The sequence below is a fragment of the Xyrauchen texanus genome, chromosome 4 (genome assembly GCF_025860055.1).
Source record: "Xyrauchen texanus isolate HMW12.3.18 chromosome 4, RBS_HiC_50CHRs, whole genome shotgun sequence".
Lineage (NCBI taxonomy): Eukaryota > Metazoa > Chordata > Actinopteri > Cypriniformes > Catostomidae > Xyrauchen > Xyrauchen texanus.
Genome location: NC_068279.1, coordinates 18,826,473 through 18,848,502, shown reverse-complemented (window position 1 = coordinate 18,848,502; position 22,030 = coordinate 18,826,473). Strand labels below are relative to the sequence as shown.

Here is a 22,030-nt window from a genome sequence, read left to right as displayed (position 1 = left end):
ATTTATGCATTTCAAAAAGTTGTCAAATTCCATTATCAACGGCATCACTCCACCTCTGAACCATGGGAAAGATTAACACAGTATCCCTCCTGTGTGGTCCAGCAAGAAATGCAGCCTATTTACAAGACTTATATCTCTGTGGAACAACAATTGGCTTTTCCCAATCATTTGGTGTTTTTTAACCACTGAGACCCACAACTGTTCTGCAGAGACCTATACTTCCTAATTACTCACAAGCACTGAGGTAGTACATACACCAGGCATGTACAAACAAAAAATAGTACCCAAGCTGTTTCACTCTCCTTGTCTTTAAATTAGTCCCCAAACAAATGATAATGATTTCTTCCCACACAGACATTTCTCCTGGTAGCATGCACAAGCTCACATGCTCAAAGTTAAATATGTTGATTCAAACATGCATAACTACAGTGAGAGTTCACATTGAGGCCCGCCTCTAAGCTTACAGTATAATTCTGGAAACGAGCATGCTTTCTCTCCTCCCCAGAGAGACATGCAAACCTATAATCAGCATGCAGTGCACAAACAGTGCAATCTCAGCACATCCCTGATGATGCTTGAAAATGGGATTACTCAGTTGTTGGAGTAGCCATGCTTTCTTGCTACAACACTCTGAATTATTCAATCCTAGCCAGCATGTGCAGATCTCTCTCTCTTTCTATCTACCCCCTCACTATCTAAACTCATCAAACAGATGGGAAAACTGGTACAGAGTGGAATCATCCCCTCACTATATTATGATTTTCTATATCTCATTCTGCTGTGCCTGGCAAAGCAACAAAGTGTTTTAAAGTGTAATGGGCTGATAAAAAATTAGAGGGTTGGAGAGGACAAACTGCTAGAAGGCTGTAATGGTTGAATGATGAAAGTGAGGCAGAGAAATCAATACCCCACCTCACACCTTTTGGGTACCCAGTGAACCAGAGGACCAGAAAACAGCTTCTGATTATTTACACACTGTGACCATGGTGACCAACAGGTGTGACTCTTTAATTGTCCTGCTCATACTAGAGCTTTGAGGAGCAGCTCGAATGTGGTCTGTCTGAACTCAACCCCCTGTTCCACTGTTCAGTATTCTCTTGATAGCAGTTAACAACACCTGTAACCATAGTTCAGTCATGACAACTCTCAGAAAGATTTTGCATGTTAATGTGGGTATGATATTGGGTATATTGCTAGGATGTTGGTCTTGGCGGACTAAATCTGCTATGCTGCTGCTGCTGCTGCTGCACAGCAAATATGGAGACTTGTTACAGCTTGGACATACACAGACATACTAAGTTAAGCATGTGGATATGCTGCTGCTTCTGCTTCTGCTGCACAGTTAAAAAAACACAAGACATGCTGCATCAAGCATGTATTACTTGCTGCTGTACAATTAAACATAAATACAATCCCTCAACTAAGCAGGGAAGCACAAATGAATAACACAAAACTCCCCAAACAAGCAGATCCACCCTTACAAAAAATCTAGCAGCAAACAAAACTCCAATTTACTCATTATTTTCATATGCAATAAGTTTGTGATTTGCCACAAACGTTTGCCATAGGTTTGCAGCTCTTCACCGGTAGTGGTGAACCCGCAGCAAACCGTTGGTAACAATGGACAATTTGCCGCAAATTTGCTGCAAAGCTCATTTGCGTGTAAAAATTATCATTGGTGAATTTGCGGCAAGTATTCGGAAAATTAGCCATGAACTAGCAATTTTTTTAAGGGTACCTCCAAGACTTGTGTACTGCTAATGCTCTGAAGAGCCATGTGCTTGCTAGCTAGGTGTACCGTGGCCTACTTGGCTGAATGGCATAATGCTACTGAACTAAGTCTCAGTGTTTGTTTGAGCATGCTTGTCCGAATGGCTTAAACGGCTAGTGACCTGACTCATAATGTGTGCCTGAACCTGAAAAGCCAGAGCTTTAGCCTAGCTATGTGTGGATTTTTTTCAAACTAATGACTTTGACAAAGATTCGCTTCTATGTTTCATGGCCAAAAAGCAGACCTTACTGTGCTAGCTGATAGAAGAATAAGCCCCAGCACCCACCTGTGCAAATAGCATTTTCTGAGAAAACTCTTGCTGTGCGCTGCAGTGAAACCGGCTTGTTTGCTAACTGAGCAAATTTAAAGTTGATTGGCAACCGATTAAACATCAAAGGAGCTATCGGCTCACACATAAAAGACATCAGCGTGAATGGCACATCAGCGTGTGTCATTCAAAGTTTCATGCCTGAACTTAGTCAATGACTAATTACACTGGAAATTCACAATTGATACAATGTTATTTAATAAATGAGTCCAATCGATGAGTTCATACATCAAATCTCAATTAACTTACAGCAGCTTTGAATGATTTTTTGTTTACGTTGTTTTTTGTAACACAATCTCTTTCGCTCCCTTACGAAAACCTGATCAGAGCAGCATAGGTGACAAGAGGTGTCACATATGGGTAATCTTAAATTAACCAAAATATGGGATGTTTCAAACAACCAAAATGAACTTAAAAACACATTTATTTTGGACAGATTTTTTTTAAAATGATGTCACACCTGTCCTGTCTTCAATTTTACTATAATACTGGGGCCTTAACTCTCTCTGAAAATTAGCTTGTGAGTCCTGAAAATTTCCGTTTGGTTCAGTTATTGAATGCGGATTACACTCCGGTTTATAACCAAACTGTGAATGAACGTAACTGCACTCTAAACACTCTAAAACAGGACTGACAACCCTGCTACTGTGTGAACATAGGCTGTGATTCCTTTGTTCCTTTGATTTGCCTCTTTGAAATCCAATTGTTCTGCATTAATACTTTCTACCTAAGCACAAGGCACAAGCAATTATCCTGTATTAACAAGAGGATAGCTTACTGTTCCTTATTTATCTAGAAGTTGTGGGTGCAAATTTAAAAGCAAAAGTCTACTCAATCGGAGAGAATTAAAACATGAATTATACATACAGAGAAGCACTGTAGGGTATAAGTGGCCCAAATCGCTAACAAACATACTTCCACTCTCACACACACACCCTTCATCTTATGCCCTGACAGTTTATCTGAGGGTGTAGCGTGTGCATCTGGGAGCATCTCACATGTTTTCTGCCACAAAGCAGAAAGGGGAAAGGGGGATGGGGAGGAAGGAATGAAATAATGCAGAAGGATAGGATAAAGTGAATGTGGCACACATGAGGCTTAGCACAGATTGTGTGAGCAGGGAGAAGCGTATTAACCATATTACCCAAAGCAGATGCTTTAATCAAGCTGTGGACTACAAGACTACTGGACAAATCCAGGAGAAGAGATGTAAAAACAATCAATGACCATTACAAAATAAATTAAATACAAAAATTATTTGTATATAAACATCGTTTAGTTTCTCCTGGAGAAATTGTAGAGAACAATTCAGACTTTGCACATGCATTTTTAGGACATGTGAAAAGAAGGGTTGCAACGGTATGAGATTTTCACGGTATGATAACCGTCTCAAAAAATATCACGGTTTTACATATCACGGTATACGGTATTACACAATTACTATTATCAGTGAAAACAGAAGGGATATTGTGGCAGCGGGGGCGTGGTCAAGCGCCCGTCCGGGAGAGGAAAGCGGTAAGGGCGCTTACACCTGGGCTAAATTATGCCTAACACCTGTCTCTAATTCCAGTGAGCACGAGGAGAGCGGCATAAAAGCGGACTCCGAGCCTCCAGTAAGGGAGAGAGAGAAAGCCTAAAAAGCAACCCAGTGTGCTTCATGTTGTGTTGTGTTGTGTTAAGAGAAATTAAAAAAAAGCCTACCTTCAGTCCAACCCCGTTTCCTGTGTCCTCCTTGATCGCCCTTCCCGTAACTTTGTTACACTGGTGCCGAAACCCAGGAAAATTACTCTCCCAGCTGACGGAAGTCCTCCAGTCCCTCGCGACGTTACATCAAAGCCACCAGCAATCCCTGCTTGAGCTCCGCCAGGACCAAGATCGACGGTTTTCGAGATCATGCGGGCTCAGGCAGAGGACCGCTTCGCCATCCGAGCCTCCTCAGCCAGGAGACTGCGTCGGCTACAGCCGCGACCCGGACACCAGCTGCACGCAACCCCCACCCACATTACAGAAGATGGGGGCAGCAGATGATCCTGAGGCCTTCCTCGACTTGTTCGAGTGGACGGCAGAAATCTGGGGCTGGCCGCCCGAACAGTGGGCAGCCCGCCTAATTCCTCTCCTGTCCGGGGAAGCTCAACTCGCGGCACAACAACTGCCGGCGACAAACCTCCTGGCTTACTCTGACCTGAAGAGGGCCATTCTGCAATGGGTCGGTCGGAGCCCGGAAGAGAATCGCCAGCTCTTGCAGGGCATGAAGCTAGAGAAGTCTGATCGCCCGTTCGCGTTTGCTCAACGGCTCCGGGACACCTGTCGGCGGTGGCTGCTCGCGGGGGACCGCGACGTCAAGGGAGTCATCGATCAGTTGGTACTGGAGCAATTCGCGCAACGGCTGCCCAGGAGAACGGCGGAGTGGGTCCAGTGCCACCGCCCGGCGTCGCTGGAGGAAGCTGTTCGGCTGGCGGAGGACCATTTGGCGGCGATCCGGAGGGCGGACGAGCCTTCTTCTTCTCTCTCTCTCTCTCTCTCTCCTTCCCCTGTGTCTGCACCCCCTCCATTTCTCCCTCCCCAGTGTTTTCTCGTTCTGTTTCCTCCCCAGGGCCCGTTCCTGCCCCGCGCAGGTGTGGAGGGTATGTGCGACCTGCTTCCCGGCCTTGGGAGAATGCTCCTTCCCCTTCTCCGTCCTTCAGCCGCTCTCCTCCTCAGGTGGGGGTGCCCGCCAGCACAAGTGCGGGCGTAACGCCTGGGCCGGTCTGTTGGAGATGCGGGGACCCGGACCACTTCCGGGATCAGTGTCCGCTGATGGAGGTGGGGACGGTGGTGCGGGTCTCTGACGTCCCGCAGGCTGCCTGGAGGAAAGGAGATGCGCAAGCGCATGTGAGATTCTCCGTCCGGTTGCATTTTTTTCTCAATACCGTAGATAAGCAAATGTACATGGTATGATAACTGTCGATTTTCAAACCGTGGTATACTGTGAAACCGGTATACCGCTGCAACCCTAATGAAAAGCTATACTTCTGTCAAATGCAATTTCCAAAAGCCTAGCTGTTTACTTTATTTGGAGTTATGTCTATGGAACCTGACAACATATCAGAATTATATTGTTCTCCAGATATTACTTGTTGCAGCTTTGTCAGATATAACATTGGCTGAAACCCACAGTACCAACAAGTGAATCTTGGATTTATGGAAGCTCTGTGAGTTAACCCATAACTTATCAACACTACAAAGGAGGAAACTTTTGAAAAATCAAAAGGTTTATTCAGCCATGCCAATAATGCTCATGAGTGGAGGAATTGGTTGTTTTCTTTTCTTTATATGAGAAACGAATGCATATTTTCATTATTATATGGTATTGTTTACTTCTGTAAATTGACATGCAATGCATTTTTTCTTTCACTTCCGATACTGACCACAGGCACATATTGAATGGACAAGGTTATAAGTCTAAGTTTACAATGGCAGCATGGGTAAAAGAGGGTAGAGATAACTCACGTAGAACGTGAAACATGGGAGATGTTCATGCACCCTGGAGCCGTTCATGCACTGCTGTTTCATGTGTCTGTTCACACACAATGAGAAACAGAAATGAGTGCTTTTGCCTAGGGTCACTTTGACTTTAGCATACCACGCATTTCATAACAAGTACAATTTGTTTCCGAGTGCCTCTGCGTGCATTAGGCAGAATATCTATGTGAGACATGACCCCTTTCTTTCATATTCTCATTACTCATCCTCATCCTCAAGATGAACTTACAAACTAAGTGTTCTCTTTGCTGATTTGTTTGCTTAGTGTCCTGTTTATCCTCTTGAAACTCTCATCTCACACTGTTCTCACTGCCAGCTAAGAGGTTTTGACTTTTACAGTTAGACTTGAGTCATATTTTTCTCTGAAAATCTTCAACATATGCCATTGGCATTAAGTTTTAAAAATTGCATTATCAATTTATGTGGACACATGATGAGCAGGTCTCTAAATTAACCACACTAGTAAACATTGTCGTTCCAGTTCCAGTTAAGGTCATGTGGTTTCATGTCATGTTATTTCTTGTTTCCATGCCATGTTTGTTCCTGTTTCCTTGGTCATTTAATTTCGTGTTTCCCTCCATGTTCATGTGTCTTGTTTTCATTGGTTTATTGTTTTGTTACCTTTGTTATCAGTTCTGTCTTGTCATTGGTTATCATTGTCATGTTTCTCCCTTGTCCATGTATTTTAGCCTCATGTTTGCCATTGTCGTTTGTCAGGTATTGTAAGTGTAACATTGTTGGATTGTTCAAGTCAAGTCAAGTCAAGCCTGACCTTAAGAATCATAATCACACGCACAAACATACTGTACACACAAGATTTCCTATAATCTGTACTAAATCCACAACATACCGCTTTATCGTGGAGTATTGTAAAGTGTAAAATGGAAATTTTAAAGTGTCCTATTTTCTGCAGTCTAGTGCTCCGTTTTTATGACAACAATTTAGTTTGTATTATTCTGTTTCTGTATTTTATTTTACTCTAATCATACATTTTAAAGTTACTCTTGTACATTTATTAGTAATATAGTGATATTTAGGAATATAGTCTTGGATGTGGACTATTTTTCTTAACTTGCATTTGAGAATTTGAAATAATTAAGGTTATCTGTCTCTGCCTTGCTTAAAAGGTTCGAGAGTTATTGAATAAGCCCATCGGAGACAAATCTTCAGTTCACAAGTTTGGGTACAATGATGAATAAAGCATGCATTCATGTTGGAGTGCATTAACAGGTGCAAGCAGGGATTTAATGCTGCAAATTTGTATAAACATTAATACTCTTTTGAGTAAATTCTCAGTTTTAGTTTATCTCAACGGCTGATGAATACAGGCATTATATATATATATATATATATATATATATATATATATATATATATATATATATATATATATATAAAAAATTTACATTTATTTATTTATTTTTATTTTTTCTGGAATAACTTTTATAGATTGATGAGCAGCCATTCAGTGCAGAACACATGCTGGATTGCATTCAACCATGATCCAACACATTGCTTCGCATTTTATTTGATCTGATCACATCTCCAACCTTACACTACATAAGGTCAGAAATGGGAATTACATCATAAGTCATACTATGGTCATGAAGCCGTATCAAGTTATTTCAGACTCCCCTGAGGCCTGTGTACAGTCCAGTCCATTTCCAAACTGTCTGTAAATGCATCTTACACAACCATACCCCACCTGAGAACCCTATTGAAACAAGGTTACATTAGTAGCAGAGACAGAGAGGGCACTTACTGGAAGTGATCAAGCATTCCTCCTGTCCGGATCAAGAATTCCTGCAGTTTGTTTCTCTGTGGAACCGAGTTCATAGATCTGATAAGTCTGAAAGTGTCAAGCATTGACAAAGTGGCAAGAAATCGGGTCCACAGACTGTCACTGTGGCACAGTGGGAGTCTTGAGTGCTAGTAAAAAATTTGGTAGCAGCTGATTCAGAAAACAGCAGTGGTGTCATGATGAATAAAAGTTGATTTTTTGCTACTGTATAGTTGAAAAAGCTCATTGAATGTGAGTGAGTTAGTGAGTGAGTGAGTGAGTGAGTGAGTGAGTGAGTGAGTGAGTGAGTGAGTATTCACATTAACCAGTGTTTTGTTTTAGATTCACTAAAAGACATCAGTGTAAAAGACTTTAAGCCTATAATTCATGCTTCATGCTTAATTCTGAAATAATCACCCTAGAGGGAGTAGGGAGATATATGGTATAAATAATATGTATCTCAAGTGGAAAATATAAACACATCAATTAACAAACAGGCAAAAGGGTATGAGTTGATCTCACTTCTTCACAGTGGTGGACGAAGTACACATACCATGTACTTGAGTTAAAGTAGAGATAATCAAGGTAAAATATTACTCAAGTAAAAGTAGAAGTGCTGCCTTTAAACATTCACTTGAGTAAAAGTACAAAAGTATTTGCCTTCAAATGTACTTAAGTATCCAAGTACTATGATTTTTTATGGCCATAATGTCCTATTATAATTTGTCACAAGACTCTTGCTTAACTCAGTCTACATGAAGACTAATGTCACTCTTGGCACACCAATCTATTAATAAAATGACAATTAGTCAGATGTGTATATATATATATATATATATATATATATATATATATATATATATATATATATATATATATATATATATATATTTGAATTGAATACATTTTTTGTGTAATTTTGGAGGGAAGGGACTGTTCCCATAAGGTATAATACATTTACAGTATTTGCTGTATATATTTTTCTCGAGTGTCTATGGTCATAATTATTAACATCCTAATGTTATGATACATTCACATAAACCTGCACAACGCCATTAAATATATATATATACACACACACACACACACGCGCACACATACATAGAATATATATAAATATATATAGATATATTCTATGTTATGGGAGCAGCCAATTTCCCTCCAAAATTAAACACAAAAACGTATTAATGCAGTGTTTCTGCTACTCACCAGAAAAAAAATGCTATTATATGCAAGTCATTTTGGTGTCAACATAATAAGCAATGTACATTATGCGCCAATATTTATCGATAATTGCTGCAATAATAGCTGCTGCTCTCTGCCCCGCTCAAAATCATTGGCAACGCAATTTGTTTGGAACTATTGAGAGCTACACGAATCACGTGACCGCGCGGCGGCAAGTATATATATATATATATATATATATATATATATATATATATATATATATATATATATATAGTCCAAACAAAAACAATATCCTACATAGGTTACTGTGGTCACGCAGTCATTATCATCCCAAAACCATAATAAGATCTTCAAAACGTGAAATAAACGTGATTTATCACTACAAAAGCACAATGCATTTACATTTTAAATTTACCCTTCAAAGTAGTTGCCAGGCCAAACTTATATGTAGCACGCATAGTTATTGCACTTATGCATACAAAGTGCTGTCAACATTATTAAAGCAATCAAAATGTCGCCATTGTCAGTTAAGACGGGCTTTTGATTGCTTTAATAATGTTGACAGCACTTTCTTTTTAATTGATCGTTCATCAGCAACAGCAGAGGAAAATATGAGAACAGCTGCATCACACAGTCCATAACAGCATACGATAAGCAGCTCCGTCCATCAATGAGGCGCGCTGCCACTCACTCAGCCTGTGCTGAAGCAAAGAGACTCACCTAACTTTTGCGGCAACAGAAGAAATCGCATCATTCCTTAAATTCTTCTTCTTGGACACGGCAGTTCCCATGCTGCAGTGGAAACGACCAAAGTGTAAAAATAGCTCATTCCACTCGTCACATTTGCAAATGAGGAGATAACTGCTCAATACAAACAAATCATCCGCAGAATGGAGATGGAAATCACCACCTCTCTTCCTGATTCAAGCGCAACGTGGGTCTGTATGTCAGATGTTCCGTGTGTTCCTCATGTTCAGGTATTCAGAAGAATGCAACAAAATGTTGTGTACGGATTTGTCGTGCGCTACTGTAGTATTGTGATGGGTGCGCTACCAGTGTGCCCTTTCGCGTCTCTCTCGTTCTCTCTCGAAATATCTCGTACATGCACGCACTCACTCTTTCCCGTTCCTCTTATTGATTGGTGGGCATAATGTGCGCTTAGTCGTGTCCTTTTGGCGACAGATTCAAAGTGTGTAAATTTAAATATTGATGTGCTTTCATAGCAGACTTGACAAATTGAATGGATTGATGGGTAACACTTTAGAATACTGTATCTTACTTAATGCATAACTAATAAGGAATTACTGCAGAACTAATAGGTCATTCTTCATTAACACTTAAGTCACTACTATTAACTACTAAGGAAGATGTGTTAACTAATCAGTATGTAATAGCATTTTATAGTTGTGTTAAGTAACAATTAGCTAATCAATAACTATTGAATTCAGTCATGCCTCCTGATGAACTACTTTTAATTATCTACTAATTAGCTTCAGGAGAAATAACTATTGAGTAACTACTAGTGAACAGTCGATTAAATACAATTAGAATAATATCATAACAATTAGCCATTACAATATTCAGGTTGTGGCCCTTTCCTCTTCCTTACTTCTAATGTTATTATTACTATGGAAATGCAATACGCATTTAGTGGAATTACTACACTCCCAAAATTAGTCATTACAGCGAATTTAGTAGTTTTGGCCTGTAATCTGAAAATCTTAAGAAGTCTGTCTGGGTCATCCACTACGGCATCCACTACGGTTTTTATACTGTACAAACCTAAACCTAACCCTCACAGAAAAATTCTGCATTTTTACAATTTCAAAAAACATAAATTATTATGATTTATAAGCTGTTTTACACATGGGGACCGACAAATTGTCCCCACAACGTCAAAAGTTCTGGTTTTACTATCCTTAATGGGACATTTGGTCCCCACAAAGTGATATATACACGCACACACACACACACACACACACACAACACACACACACACACTTAACGATTATTTTGATAATCAATTAATCGGATAAAAATAAATTTTATTTCCTGTATTTTAGCAAAATATTATTTATTTTTAAACAGAAATGATAAAGGATAAGGATTACTGAATTCTGAAAAACAAAGCAGCCTGTACCATGAAAAGTTAAGTGTGAATGTATTATTGTCATTATTATTACTTTCAGTACATATGCAAATTACATATGCAAATCCTTTCATTACTTGTAAAACTTAGTAGGATTAAAAAGTACTGTTTATTAAAGAGTAAAATGACCCATTAGCCCAGCAGAGGGCAATGGTGACACCAGAATAGAAATATTAACAATTTATAATTCAACCCAACTGAAAAATTAATAGGCTAATTATGTTAGATACATATGCTTGTCACTGATTACATACATTTTAAGTATTTTGAATTAATATTGTATTTTTTTTTTTTTAAATAGTATTGTCACTGATTACTTTTTTCTAAACTATTCTTAAAAAAAAAACAAGTGTATGTTTATCCAGTAAAATAATATTTGACATGGTAGAAATGTACTAGTGGAATCAGACAGAACGTTTGGCATTATCAGGACAATATCAAATATCAGGAAACTTAGCATTAATATACATTATATTCAGCATTATATACAGTTTAATATAGTAAAATCATCTGTAAATGCAGTGCAGATTCACTCTCATCCAGAAAAGTCTCACCCCGGTGATCAATATATTATGTGCTCACATGATGATAAATGATTTAATTAAACTGCATATTTTGACCTCTGAGACATCAGCATGACACCAATGAAAGCTGCACAACTGATTACATTGAAACCGAAAGCACGGTATGATGTTGCAGGAGTTTAATGAAAGTGATTACACTCCCTTTCTCCATTGCAATAGGTTACATTGACACGGATGCAAGTGCTCGCTTGTGTGCTCAGTGAAGTTTAACGGTGTGGTAAAAACAAACAGTTTTGCTAAATATGCAGAAATATGTGCCTAATTTTGAATTCATAACATGTATATATTATAAAACAGAAAATAGCAGTAAAATGTATGTCATGGCTGGCAGGCACGTGCACACCTAGACATCAAAGGGGGCTTGAGCCTGCCCTTTTTTTTCTTCGAGAGAAAGTGCCCTTTTTCTAGGGTGCTTTTTTTTTATTTAAAAAAATGAATATACATATATTCCTGTTTGCTCTCAGCTTCCCTGTCGAAAAAATACATTTATTGAATAAAAAATCTAAATATCAGGTCTAGACTTTGATGAGTTTCGATGCCCTCCCTCCATTTTCTTTCCCTCTCTCTCTCTCCTTCCTCATCTCCGTGCATCAGTGCAGCACACATCGGCACACAGACAGGCAGGCAGCAGCACCTCCCAGCTCCTATCCCAGTTGTGTTTTTCTTGGCTTGTTTGGAGGTGAGTGGTGAACAAAAGACTAAGCTACCAATGCCTCAACTTCACAGCTAATTAGCCAAAAGCCAAATATAGTTAACTTGTGTCTTGCTAACATGCATGACTCATGAGCTACAACTAATGTACTAAGTTAACTAAAGTTTAGCAAAGGCAATATATCATGGCCATACATGCTAATATACTGTACTAAATGGAGACACTACAGGTGAATACAGTAAAATTTGTGTCTAATAATGTCATCACAATTGCCACATTGATATGCAAATTAGGTGTTAAAATATGCTATTTTATGAGCATAAGTCACATGCTATAAGACACTAGTAGACATCACGTTTGTATATAGCCACCAAGAACAAATGCTTTATTTAGTCAATTAAAAACTTTAGGTAATACAGTAAATTACAACAGTAGAATAACATGTCTTTGTTGGCATCCTTCTTTGCTGCTGAGGGATTGATGATCCTTTATTGAGCTATTCAGTGTTCAAATAAGGCCATCCCTCAGTTATAGCTGAGGTCAAGAGAGCAAGAGATGTGTATCTGCCTCATCAATACCACAATCCCCCTTTTCGAAAGAAGCTGAAAGCTTACTATAAAAGGCTTTTTTAAAACCTTTACTTTCTGAGAGCCATGATTTCTGAAAACAAATACCAGAAGCTACTCTAGTCTTGGTTGGCTTTGCTAGCCTTGTTGCAGAGATACCCAGCTTTTATTTCTGATATTGTTTGAAAAGTGGAAGTGTACTGGAAAGTTTGCAAGTTGAGGAAATATGGTGTATACAGGGTGTGATATGTTCCCTATAAATTATGAGAGAAGTACACAAATCAAGCAAACACATGTTAAATCATACATATGAAAAATGTTTTGTCAGATAATGTAAAAATGTGCTCCATTTGCTAATATCTACATTAAATGGAACAAAATATTATTTAATGTGACCAAATCAACATGACTACATTATATTACTCATACGAAAGTAATTGAAAGGGTCAGATCAGGTAGAATTCGCTGGTGACAACAGCCCATTTTCACTTTTAACTGTGTATAGAAAACCATTAACCCTCTACTGCACAGTGTAGCAATATGGCAACATTGTCATTGTGTTCATTTTCTTGCCACTTTCTCTTTAATAAAACATGCTAGATTTTTTTGGGGACTTTAGTTTAGCCAACGATATGCTTTGGTTAAGGCACATGACATGCAGTACTTTTCTGTGGTGCGATTTCTGATAACCTGCTGTCTTTAAATCGAAGTTGCTGAAAGCGGACTAAAACGTCAGTTAGAAAGAAAGACCAGCCGATTTCACCTCAGCAAAAAAAAAAATTAAACACCACGTCAGGTAAGCAATGATGACATATTCATCGCTCAAAAAGGTTTTAATGAAATTCGTTTTTGGTAAATCGATCAAATGTCTGTGTTGCCATGCGGCAACGCTGTGCAGAAGTGGAATGACATTACTGCAATAGTTTAGATAGATAGCAGAAATCTGTTTAGCTGTTCAAACAATAACAGCATTAATTCTAGTGATATAATGTTGGTTAGTCGTATGTTAAGGACCATCTGGCATTTGTACAATGGATACATTGAATTTAAACGGCACTTTCGTTCTCACATCACATGACATGTCATGTCACATCATTTAGCAGGAGCACAACACACACACTCACACACACACTCACACACACACACACACACACACACACACACACACACACACAAACAAACAAACAAAATACATTGTGTCTCAAAAGGGCAGGTGTAAGTATTTTGGCTGTAAGGGGTGAAGTGTACCAAAGGAGAGGTGTACCTTTGCCTCACCTCTTAAAGAAAACTGCTTTGTGAAGTTTCATAATAAATAAATTATTATGGGGGCTCCTGTTCTTAGTCTTACTAATGCATAATGTTGAATTTTCATGAACTGTAATGTTTTTGGATTTATGGTTCCCAGATATTCAATGTTTTATGATACATGATGAAACAAAGTATTTGTTTTTAACAGTATAAGTTTGAATTTAAATAATATTCAAAAAAAATTATGATATTCAAAGAAAACAAAGGATTGTTCAGCAAAAAAGTATTAAATGAATAAAATCCCAATTTGTTGAAATTTATGTTTATGGTGTAGTATGTAAGTACAGTGTTAAAGCTTATAATAAGCTATTCTAAGAAAAGAAATATATTCAAATATATTTTTCTATGTATCTATCATAATACGTGTGGTATGCATTCAATACTCCTTAATCATATACCCAATTTGCACCATAATGAGCAAACTGAAATATAGTCACATATGCACACATTTTACAGACAGAAACTAGGCGCTGCTGTGAAAATGTGTTTACTCAGTTTCATTCTGATGGGGATGTGGCTGGTCTGACTGCTTTCTGTATCCACATCTCAGCGCTCGAGCTGAAAAGGCATAAAGAAAGGGGTTCACACAACTGTTTATAAAGAAAAGAGCCCCAGTTACATTGTAGTTGACCTTTGGCTTCCATGACACTGACATTATGACCAAGTTGTTGATCATACAGGGGGTGCTGAATATGAAGAAAACCACTATGATTCTGACTGCCAGTTTAGTCAGCCTGTGACTGTTGAAAAAAGATGATTGATTTATCCGTTGATGAAGTCGAAAGTAGAAGTAGACAAGGCTGAATATAGGTATAACAAACATTACAAGAGTCTCTACAAGTAGGACAGCAATTTTTTCTTGATTACTGCTGTAAGCTTGATGACAGTGTAGGTGCCCATCCTCCTTCACCTCAACTCTTCGGTAAAAAAGAGAATAAGAAGCCAAAGCTCCACTTAATGTCCAAATGCCAAAAATCAGCCCCTTTTGTCCCCTTGCTCCGAGCTTGGCCCATCGCTGTGGATACAGCACCTGTATGTATCTCTGCACACTCAACAAGCTGACGGACAGTATACTACTGTAGAGGCTCCAGTACACAATATACGACAATACCTTGCATGGACCTTGGCCAAAAATCCAGCCATTCAGTAAGGCGTAGATCCACACAGGCAGAGTAATCAGACTCAGTAGATCGGACACAGCCAGACTCAGCATCAGTTGTGGAGTGAAGCTGCCCTCCTTTAAATGTTGGGTAAGCATCACCATCACCACTATATTACCAGGTACACCCAGCACACAGCACAATCCCAGAACAGTGCTGGCAGCTAGCATATCCGCTGAGATCCGGGCAGACAGAGAGCTGTTCGAAATGGTCAAGTTCTCCATGGCCATCTGGCAATTGCTGATGTGAGTGTGAAGTTTAAAGTTCCTCATTAATGGCAGAGGAAGTACTCTCAGGAAGTGAACTGTCATCGGAACTGTGAAGTAACATTCTGAAAGCAGATAAAAGAAAATGCAAAAGAAACAAATGGAGACAGAGCAGAATCATTTAAAAGTTCCATCAAAAAGGAACAAATCAGGGTTTTTTTCAGCTGTTAGAGCTAAGAAGGCAGACTTAAAGAATGCTGCTGATTGGGCAGTGGAGTGGGATAGGGTCTCTGTTTTGAGTCACAACACCTCACTTAGTGGAGGTGTTGCTATTCTGTTTAATAAGAGTTTCAGTCCACACTCCTATCAGGTGGAAGAAGTGGTTAAAGGTAGACTTTTAAAAGGAAGAGCTATTTTTGGAAATTTTATTTGTGTTTTTATTTGTGTGTATGTCCCAACGTTAACAACAGAAAGAATGTTGTTTTCTGTTTTAGAAAAATGCTGTGTAGAGGAATATTTATTCTTGGGTGGCGATTTTAATTGTACAGTGTCAAACTTGGACAGAAATCATGTTGAACCCCACTTGCCCTCTCGTAATCGTTTAATCCAGCTTGTCAAGACGCATGAGTTATGTGATATTTGGAAACAGTTTCATGAGACGCAAAAACAATATACCTGGACTCATGTTCGTGACAGCGTGATTTCCCTGGCAAATCTTTGTATGAACACCTTGGAGACTGACATTTTAAAACTTTAAGAATTGGCTGAGTCAACTGGTGCCCAGGGTCACTTAGATTCTCTGCTAAACAAAAAAACACAGTTGGCTGACTTACTGGGTATTAAAGCACAGGGGGCTCTGGTCAGGTCAAGGTTCCAGAGTATGGATCAGATGGATGCTTCAATTTAGAGAAAAAGAATGGTCAGAGCAGAGCCATCCATGCTCTGGTTTCTGAATCTGGAGGATTATTAACAGACCCTGTGGATATTCATAAGAGAGCAGTTGTTTTCTATGAGAGCTTGTACAAAAATGAACTTGGGGCAGGATACAGGGGTGATGGTGAATTCTTCAATGAATTACCCCAGGTATCAGAGGAAGCCAATGCTAAGATCTCTGGTGCTTTGAGCATGGGTAACTGTATAAGGCCCTCCAAGGAATGGAGTCGGGTATTGACGGTCTGCCAGTTGAGTTTTATAAGTCTTTCTGGTTAGAGTTGAGTGAAGAGGTGTTGAATGAAAGCTTGGCTGAAGGCCAGCTGCCCTTGAGCTGCCGCAGAGCAGTGTTAACCCTCCTGCCCAAGAAAGGTGACCTTAAAGACATCAAGTGTTGGCGGCCGTTTCACTACTTTGTAGTGACTAAAAACTGCTCTCTAAAACCCTGGCTAACAGGCTAGCAGGAGTGATGGATTGTGTCATCCATCCTGACCAAACCTACTGTGTTCCTGGTAGGTCAATATTTGACAATATTTCATTGGTTTGTGATGTTTTAGAAGTCTCCAAGATGCTAAATTTAGATTGTGGTTTAATCTTATTAGATCAGGAGAAAGCTTTTGACCGCGTTGAGCATTGTTATTTGTGGAGAGCTTTAGAGGCCCTTGGTTTTTGTAAAAAGTTTATTAATCATATTAAAGTTATTTATAGTGGCGTTGAGAGTATTTTAAAAGTGAACGGTGGTTTTTGTGCTCCTTTTAAAGCTCTCAGAGGTGTTAGGCAGGGGTGCTCTTTGTCTGGTATGCTCTACTCTTTAGCAATTGAGCCACTCTTACAACAAATAAGGGTCAAACTTCAAGGTATACACTTGCCAAACTGTAAAAATAATCTTATTCTGTCAGCCTATGCAGATGATTTTATAGTCATGATTAGTAGGCAAAGTGACATACAGGTTTTGTTGAGATTACTTAAAACTTTTAAAAGTTTATCTTCTGCAAGTGTTAACTGTAATAAAAGTGAAACTTTACTTTTAGGTAAATGGACAGGTGGGAAACCAGAACTTCCCGAAGATTTAGTTTGGGGAAAATCAGGTTTAAATACTTAGGAGTGTATCTGGGTGCTGATTTCGGACAGTACAAAAAAATTGGGAAGGAGTCATCGAAAAAGTCAAAGGTCATCTGGATAGATGGAAATTTTTAACTCCAAAGATGTCATACAGAGGGCTATTTTAATTATAAACAACTTAATTGTTTCCTCTTTATGGCACAGGCTTGTATGTGTTGACCCTTCCTCACATCTGTTAGCTCAAATCCAGGCTATTTTAGTGGATTTTTTCTGGGATAAACTACATTGGTTCCCACAGAATGTGCTCTTTTTGCCTAAAGAGGAGGGTGGGCATGGCTTAATACATCTCCAAAGTAGAATAGCAACCTTTCGGTTGCAGTTCGTACAAAGGTTACTAGTTGGTTCAGTTGATTTTAAATGGTGTGCAGTCGCGTATGTGATTTTAAATAATCTTGTGAGTCTGGGACTAGACAAAACCCTATTTCTAATGGACCCTACAAAATTGGGCACTTCTGGTCTACCAGTGCTTTATAAGAACATTTTTAAGGTTTGGAGTCTTTTTGTTTTTGAAAAAGTGGAGAGTTCACAGTCTCTTCATTGGCTATTGGAAGAGCCTTTAGTTCGTGGTGCACGACTGGATGTGTCTGCCAGTGGTCTGTTCCCAGGACTCAACAAGACACACATTGACTGAGTTGATTTCAAGAATGAATAGGTAACGGCTCAACGTTTTGGGAATCAGATCAACCCGTCTAGTTGCACAGCTACTAATGAAATGGCAGACAGCTCTTAAAACATCAGAAATAACTTTGCTGATGGAATATTGTGATGATCTCTGTACTCCAAATCCTGAAGACTGTTTTCATTGTCTGCTGCTTTCACTGAACCCGGAGGAGTTTTCCGGAAGTTTTCTAAAAACGGTTGAATCCTTGTGCATAGTCTTTTTTTTTTCAAGCACTGGGAAAGTTTTGTACAAGTATTGTGTACTACATTTTAACAAAAATTAAAATAAGAAAATTGACACTCCATGGCGTGATTTTTTTAAAATTGGATGAAGACCGAAAACCTGAGTGGAGAGCACTTTATAAACCACCGTTGATTAAAAAAACAGGTGATCTACAGTGGAGAATCCAGAATCCTTCATGGCGCTGTCGCCGTCAATGCTTTTATTTCAATTTTAAATCCTGTGGTTGGTGCTGCATGTCCTTTTTGCACTGAGAGAGAAACCATCTTTCATGCATTTGTGAATTGTGCCAGATTAGTGCCTTTGTTTTTATCCTTAGGAAATATTTTTCGGAGTTGTAATGACATTTTTTCTATGGTTTTATTCATTTTGGGTTTTAAATATGTGTTGAAAAGAAGATTTGTATCCCAGTTGCTCAATTTTGTTTTAGGCCAAGCAAAATTGGCTATTTATTTACGCTAAGTAGGAAAAAGAAAGTTGAACAGAATCTGGATTAAATGTAGTTACTCTGTTTTCCAACATGTTGCAAGCAAGAATATTGATTGATTTTAGTTACTACAAACATATGGATGATCTTGTCACTTTTGAAGGTATTTGGTGTTGCAATGAGGCTTTGTGTTCTGTATTTGAAGGTAAATTGGTTTTCACACACTTGTGAGTTGGGTTTGTGCTTAATGTATTTGTATATTGTAACTTAAATATACTGTGAATCATTTTTGTAATATAAGTTTGTTAAAATTCAAATTCTCTCTCTCTCTCTCTCTCTCTCTCTCTCTCTCTCTCTCTCTGTCGTGCGCATGCGTGAGCGTTTGCTGAGTGAGCGTGGAGAGTGTGTGGTGAGTTTGAGTGATTTTCTGCCCGCTGTGGCTTTTATTTCTTGCTTGAACTTTGCTATTTCTAAACGTTTAATCTGCATTGAGTAGATAAAACAATATATTGTTGTTTCACGGGTATGCCGGTGTATCACTGCAAGCGTGGATGATTGTATCTTGGCCATCAGTGAAATTGTTGAACACAAGAGTATTCTAGCAGCGTCAAGGATGAGCAATGCAGTTGTTTGTTTTTTGAAGACTGTATTGAATGCAAATGTCATAATAGAAAGAGGAATTGTAAATCATGGCCGTTTTACACCTGTGCTTCCTCTTTCAATCCCTGCTAAAAAGGTCATTTTGTCAAATGTCCCACCTTTTATCAAAGATGAGGCTTTGATCAAAGAACTGTCATGGTTAGGAAAGGTGGTTGCTCCAGTGAAAAAGATCACGATCGGGAGTAAATCTGATTGATCAAACATGTGGTGTCTTTTAGGAGATTCACCTATATGATTCTGAGTGAAAGTAGAACAGAACTGAACTTAAATCTGAAAGTCAGTTGTGATAATGACGTCAACAGTGATGGAATCCCTGTTGCATTTTACAAATTATTTTGGTCAATCATTAGAGAAGATTTGTTAATTGTTCTCAGTGATAGTTTAGCCAAAGGACTTTTGTCAGGGTTATTATACACTCTTGCAATAGAACCGCTTTTAAGTGTTTTAAGGAGAGTTTTAGAAGGGGTGCTTTTAAAAAATTAAAAAACTTCTTTATGTCTATTTTTTTGCTACACATGATACCACACAACATTTTGTATCTAAAAAAAGGAGGAGATCAAGGACTTGTACATATACAAATCAGGACTGCGGCTTTTCGACTACAATTTATACAACGTTTACTTACCAGTTCAGAGACTTTGGCTTGGAAATCAGTGGCCTGTGCTATTGTTAAATTTGTTGATGAACTCAGTTCGGACAAGCACGTATTCCTGGTAGATCCAAAAAGACTCAATACATCAAGGCTTCCTGTTTTTTATAAAAATCAGTTTAAAATATGGGACCTTTTTAAAATGAAAAAGATTGAGAGCACAGATTCTCTTTTTTGGCTACTGGAAGAACCCATAATGTATGGTGCCCATTTGGATATTTTGGATACATGTGGACTACTAAATAGCATGTGCACCAAATCCAAGATTGTAACATTGGGGAGTTTAATTAATGTGTCTGGTCAAAAGTTCAAAAATGTGGAAAATGTAGCTGCCTCTTTAGGTATTAAATCAATTCGAACTGTTGTAAAATTTCCTAATGATAAAGATGCTTTCCCAAAGTGTTTTTTGTCCCCAGATATAGAGAAACACTCTGGAATTTTTTTGGAAAATGTACCAGACATGGATTTATATGAAGTTGGGTGAAAATAAATGTACAATGTTTGTGTAAATGTTTTTAACAAAACAGGTCTGCATGAAATAGTGGATTTACCTTGGCGTACCATTTTTTCTGATAGAGATGTAAAACCAGAGTGGAGGGCACTCTATAAGCCACCATTAACAAAAAGAATTGGAGATTTACAGTGGAGAATTATACAAGGTATAATTGCTGTTAATTCTTTTATTTCTATTTTAAATCCAAATGTTAGTCATGAGTGTTTTCAGTAGTTTTGATGAAAAATTTACCATGTCAGTTTTTATTTTTGGTTCCCCTTCTGTCGCTCTCTCCACGTTGTGTCAGAGAAGTGACACTAGGGGTCTCTCTTGAGCGCCGATATTCACCTCTGGACTATGAAAAAAGGCCAATGAGAGTTGACAACCAGTATTTGCATGTCCCGCCCCCGGACATGCGGGTATTTAAGTGGCGCAAATACGGGAGTTCATTCAGAAAATTTCTTCGGAGCCGATGGTCGTGCATGCAGTCTGCTGCGAGTTACACACCAAGTTCCTGTTTAATCCTCTGATGCTCTGCGTGCTGTTGGATCTGACGGCGCACAACAGCGGCTTTCTCGGCTGTGCATTCTTGCCCCTTGGCGCTTCGACAGCGCAGACAACTCGAAAGAGTTATTCTAAAAGAGTGAATTTCGCTCTAAAAGACCCTGGACAGACCTCTGCTTTCTAAGGGCAGGAGTACCTTTGCAGCAGGTGTCCCGACGCGTTCTGGTCACAACCGACGCCTCCAAATTGGGTTGGGGCACCGTATGCAACGGGCGCGCAGCCGCAGGCCGGTGGAACCGAGGCCCGCTGCGCTGGCACATCAACTGCCTAGAGCTGCTGTCTTTTCTGGCCCTGCAGAAGTTTCTTCCGTTAATTCGGAACAAACACGTCCTAGTCAGGACAGACAGCACCACGGTCGTAGCCTACATATACCGCCAAGGCGGAGTACGCTCCCTCCACATGTCACAGCTCGCCCGTCGTCTCCTCCTTTGGAGTCAGCAGCGACTGGAGTCACTGTGCGCCACTCACATCCCCGGCAACCTCAATGTGATAGCGGATGCGCTGTCAAGACATAGCTTGCCTGGTGGAGAGTGGAGGCTCCACCCCCAGTCGGTCCAGCTGATTTGGGACCGGTTCGGCATGGCTCAGGTAGATCTGTTTGCCTCCCAAGAAACCTCCCACTGCCCGCTCTGGTATGCCCGGACAGAGGCTCCCCTCGGGGCAGATGCGTTGGCACACAGCTGGCCGGCGGGGCTGCGCAAGTACGCCTTTCCCCCAGTGAGACTTCTTGCACAGGTGCAATGCAAGGTCAGGGAGGACGAGGAGCAAGTCATTCTGGTAGCCCCTTACTGGCCCACCCGGACTTGGTTTTCGGACCTCACGCTCCTCACGACAGCCCCTCCCTGGTGAATTCCCCTGAGGAAGGACCTTCTTTCTCAGGGACGGGGCACGCTCTGGCACCCGCACCCAGACCTCTGGAACCTCCACGTCTGGCCCTTGGATGGGATGTGGAAGATCTAGCCGGCCTACCACTGACCGTCATAGATACAATCAATCAAGCCAGAGCCCCCTCTACCAGGCATCTCTACGCTCTAAAGTGGCGTCTCATCGCGGACTGGTGTTCTTCCCGA

The 22,030-nt window shown here is 39.7% G+C and overlaps 2 protein-coding genes across 2 annotated transcripts in view; both read right to left on the bottom strand.

Moving 5' to 3' along the window:
- LOC127643232 (NMDA receptor synaptonuclear signaling and neuronal migration factor-like) overlaps positions 1–9,649 on the bottom strand; it is a 44,775-nt gene extending 35,126 nt beyond the window's left edge. Inside the window, exon 1 of the mRNA XM_052125877.1 lies at positions 9,310–9,649. Within this exon, the coding sequence (XP_051981837.1) occupies positions 9,310–9,380 (71 nt within the window). The 5' untranslated portion in view covers positions 9,381–9,649. The remainder of the gene's footprint in view (positions 1–9,309) is intronic.
- Positions 9,650–14,313: 4,664 nt separating this feature from the next.
- LOC127637411 (C-C chemokine receptor type 1-like) lies at positions 14,314–15,238 on the bottom strand. The gene is made up of 2 exons (XM_052118451.1): positions 14,960–15,238; positions 14,314–14,406 (listed from the first exon to the last, which is right to left on the bottom strand). The coding sequence occupies exons 1-2, from the start codon at positions 15,236–15,238 to the stop codon at positions 14,395–14,397; spliced, it is 291 nt and encodes a 96-aa protein (XP_051974411.1). The 3' UTR covers positions 14,314–14,394.
- Positions 15,239–22,030: the final 6,792 nt, after the last annotated feature.

What these genes read in the sequence shown, in the direction of transcription:
- LOC127637411 (XM_052118451.1), bottom strand. Translation starts at nt 15,238, where the DNA reads ATGGCCATGGAGAACTTGACCATTTCGAACAGCTCTCTGTCTGCCCGG.